The sequence below is a fragment of the Nematolebias whitei genome, unplaced genomic scaffold (assembly GCF_014905685.2).
Source record: "Nematolebias whitei isolate Nwh7 unplaced genomic scaffold, NemWhi1 Nwh_scaf_4602, whole genome shotgun sequence".
In the NCBI taxonomy this organism is placed as follows: domain Eukaryota; kingdom Metazoa; phylum Chordata; class Actinopteri; order Cyprinodontiformes; family Rivulidae; genus Nematolebias; species Nematolebias whitei.
Window position 1 is genome coordinate 124 of NW_023623147.1, and position 4,029 is coordinate 4,152.

At 39.6% G+C, this 4,029-nt stretch overlaps 1 protein-coding gene across 1 annotated transcript; it reads left to right on the forward strand.

Annotated features, from left to right (window-relative positions):
- Positions 1–882: 882 nt before the first annotated feature.
- Positions 883–3,204, forward strand: LOC119429646 (zinc finger MYM-type protein 1-like). Its single transcript, XM_037697235.1, has 3 exons — positions 883–1,077; positions 1,363–2,046; positions 3,055–3,204. Exons 1-3 carry the CDS (start codon positions 898–900, stop codon positions 3,202–3,204), a joined length of 1,014 nt encoding a protein of 337 aa, XP_037553163.1. The 5' UTR covers positions 883–897.
- The last annotated feature ends 825 nt before the right edge of the window (positions 3,205–4,029 follow it).

Below are 4,029 nucleotides of genomic sequence, written 5' to 3' on the forward strand. Positions count from 1 at the left end.
ATGTTGTTTGGATGTGTTAAGCTGGTTGCTTTGAAGGGAGTGCAACATATGTTGTTTATAAATGGTTTACCTGTAGCTATAGTTTTGACAGCATCTAAAAACAACTCTAGAAGTATCCAAAAATATCTGAGATAAAAAGAATTTCACCATCTTGTTTTGCAGATGTTTCACATTTAAAGTGAAAGTTCAGCTCTTTTCAAGAGGGGTTCTGTGGAAAAAGTTAACATCTCAGTTTGAAAAAACTGATGAGATTCCTTTTTAATAAATAAAAGTTAATTGTTGACACTTTTTGCATGAAGTGGTTATGTATGAAGAATTGTTTGATTAGTTGTAAGAACAAGACAGATGATGAAACTGCAAATACAACGATGTGAAGCATGCAGCATTAGAAGAGAGGGTCACAATTAGTAAATGCAGGGACAAAAAGGGGAAAAGGGGCCATATCAGATCTGGCAAACGGATTTCATTGGCCCTTTGCCATGTCACAGGGGTGTAGATATGTATGTACGGCTGTAGATACATATTCAGGTGTGTTGGTGACTCATCTTTGTAAATATGCAAATCAGACATCTACTTTAAAACAGTGGCGGCGCCAGGGGGACGCTAGGGGGCGCTATAGCTACCCCTAGAAAAGTTATAGCACCTCCATAGCACCCCCAGGAAATATTTAGATTTTTTTCTTCATCTAATTTAATATTTTAAATATGTAGTTGTGGCATTTTCTTCTAAAGACAAATATATATAAAAAGAATCAACCATTCTAATTTCAGTAAAAAATAAAAATAAAAAAAATAATTCAACCTGATTTGAACTTTGCGTATTATTACTTCCGGGAAGCAATTGAGAGGAACACGCTGTGCAAATATGGATCGTTTTTTGCAACCAAAAGTTCCACGGATGGAATTTGAGAAGGATGCATTTTTGGAAGCAGAGTCCGACCAACAAAGAAATATTAATCTGGATGAAGAAGATAAACTGTGCAGTTATCCTTCCACTGCTGCTGAGAATGCTAACAGTGTTAGCACTGGACAGCTAGAAGATCTAAGCAGAAGTCCTCAAGATGGACCAAGACGACCACTTCTGCAAAAATACCCATCACGCTTGTTTGGAGTGCAACAGAGAAGTTTTAGTAAAGGCTGGCTCGATCAATATTTGTGGTTAGAATACAGCGTGAGTAAAGATGCCGTGTTTTGTTTTGCTTGTCGGCATTTTCTAAAAGGAGGACACAGGTTCCATCTTGAGCCAGCATTTACCGCGCTCGGCTTTAACAACTGGCGGAAAGCAGCAGCGTCATTGAAGAGCCATCATGAAAGCGCCGGACACAAATTTGCAATGGAAGCGTGGAGTGAATTCAAGTTTAAACAAACGAGTGGATCAAAACTCCCCAACATGCTCGACAAAGGACATTCTGCATTGGTTCAGGAGAACCGGAGGTACATGATGGGTGTTGTAGAAAGTTTGCGCTACACAGCTTGTCAGGGAATCGCACAGCGCAGTCACAGTGAGAAACAGGATTCAGCTAACAAAGGTAATTTTCGTGAGATGCTTGATGTGATTGGAAAATTTGATCCCAATGTCCAAAAAAAGCTGACAATTAATCCATCTAATGCTAAGTATGTTCATCATGACATACAGAACGAAATATTTAATGTTATGGCTGAAATGATAAGAAAACAAATCAGCAATGAAGTGAAAGAAGCTCAACACTTTGCTATTTTGGTGGATGAAAGTAAAGATATCAGCAAAAAAGAACAAATATCTGTTATTGTTCGTTATTTGCAGCCAGATTCAGAGAAGGTGGTGGAAGAATTTTTGCATTTCACCCCAGCAGAAGGATTAGATGCAGACTCACTTTTTGACTGTATCAAAATGACCCTCAGTCGTTGTAATATTGATATAAATTGCTGTGTCGGACAGTGCTATGACGGTGCTGCTGTTATGTCCGGGTGCAACAATGGAGTTCAAGAAAAGTTGAGAAAAGAGGTGCCGCAAGCTGTGTACATTCACTGCCATGCTCACAGGCTGAATCTTGTGTTAGTAGACTGTGTACATAATGTTGATGCTGCAGCCGATTTTTTTGAGATATTGCAAATGCTTTACAAGTTTTTTTCTGGGTCTGTTGTTCATGATCTTTTTTTTAAGAAGCAGGAAGAACTTGTGTCAGCTGTACAGCGCCTAGAACTTAAAAGACTCAGTGACACCCGCTGGGCGTGCCAGTATGATTCCATACGTGCTGTCAAAAAAACTCTCCCAGCTGTTATAGCTACGCTGCACGATGTTGTTGACCAGAAAAATGCTAAAAGGAGGACGGAGGCTAAAGCTCTCAGTGCACTTATAGATAAGAAGTTTGTTCTGCATCTTGTAATTTTTGAGGATATTTTCAGAACAACAAAATTCATGTCTGATCAGCTACAGTCTCCTAATTTAGATCTAGTAGCAGCAAATGACCTGGCTCATTCTGTAATAACTGCTTTAACAGAAAAACGCACAGATGACAAATGGGAGACACTCAGAAAAGAAGCAGAAGAACTTTGCAGCAACACAGGAATAGCAACAGAGACTGTACATCGGCAGAAAAGACAGACTCAAACAGCTAAACATCTAGAGCACTTTATTGTGGATGCCTCAATAGAAAGAAAAGGTGCAGACAGCACGGATGACCTAAAAACAAAATCATTCTATTCTGTTATAGACAGGATGCTAATGGAAATTAAACAGCGTTTTTCTTCAGAAACTAATGAAGTACTGAAAGGTTTGCCAGCTCTAAACCCCAAACACCCATCATTCCTTGACAAAAAATGGATACTGCCTATGGCCTGTCTTCATGGAGTTAACGAGGAGAACTTGTCAGCTGAGCTCCACCAGGTTCGCCGGCTGCTGAAAAGGAAAGAAGAACTGGGACTTATAATCAACAACACACAAGACTTCCTATCTGTGATGCGGCCCTACAAAGATGCATTCCTGGACTTGTATAAGCTGATATCCATATCTTTGACTCTTCCAGTAACATCAGTGAGCTGTGAGCGCAGTTTTTCTTGTTTGCGTCGTTTGAAGAACTACCTAAGAAACAGCAGCGGAGACAGTCGAACAAGTGACCTGGCACTTCTTGCTATCAATCCTTTAAGAACCAGGACCCTGGACAGTGACAGGATTATTGATGCTTTTGCCCTCAACCACAATAACAGGCGGATTGTCCTGTTATGAAGACTTCTGATGGTGAGTGAATGATTTCAATCTTCTCTGACTTTGTAATGCATTCAGCATTGTGGACTGAAATTGTTTATGTGATACATCTGGGGAAACAATGTGAATTTGTTGTAACAGTTTGCATACTAAGATCTATAAATATGGCAAGTGTGTCACGTTTGTATATGCTTTAAATTAATTGCAGAGTACCACATTATTCACTATCCACTGTATTGGTGACTGCTGATGTCAGAGTTTTCAGTGCACCTGTGTGTGTGTGTGTGTGCGTGCACGTGTGCTTGTGTTTGTGTTGATAACTCTAGGGAAGAAAAATAACCTTCATAGCACCCACAGTAAAATGCTTAGCCTCCCCTTAGCACCTGCTGAAAAAAATTTCTGGAGCCGCCACTGCTTTAAAATGTCTTAGTATGATGAAATAATTTTATGAGGGTCCCCTTCAGATACAAACAGATAATGGGACCCATTTTACTGGAAAACAGGTGAAAGACTGGTCATCTGAAAAACATGTTGAATGGATTTATCATATTTCCTTATCACCCACAAAGCTGCTGGGCTGATTGAGAGAATGAATGAACTGTTAAAAAAAAAAAAGAAATGCTGAAAGACATGATTGGACAAACTGAAAAGTAAATTTGTTGCAGGCTGTGTTTCAATTGAATAACAGACCCATTGTACCAGGCACCACTCCTTTAAATTGAATGATACTCCAGAGATGCCTGTCAGAGGAAAAAAAAAAAAAGAACCAATTAGAAAATTGATGACAGAGCAGAGCTGCCTGTCAGAGCAACTCCTGGATCTGAGGACTATAGAGCCAGTGACAGT

What these genes read in the sequence shown, in the direction of transcription:
- LOC119429646 (XM_037697235.1), top strand. Translation starts at nt 898, where the DNA reads ATGGAATTTGAGAAGGATGCATTTTTGGAAGCAGAGTCCGACCAACAA. An exon ending in AAGATGGACCAAGACGACCA is followed by an intron (nt 1,078 to 1,362) that starts CTTCTGCAAAAA and finishes TTCAAGTTTAAA; the next exon opens with CAAACGAGTGGATCAAAACT. An exon ending in ATCTTGTGTTAGTAGACTGT is followed by an intron (nt 2,047 to 3,054) that starts GTACATAATGTT and finishes CGTCGTTTGAAG; the next exon opens with AACTACCTAAGAAACAGCAG.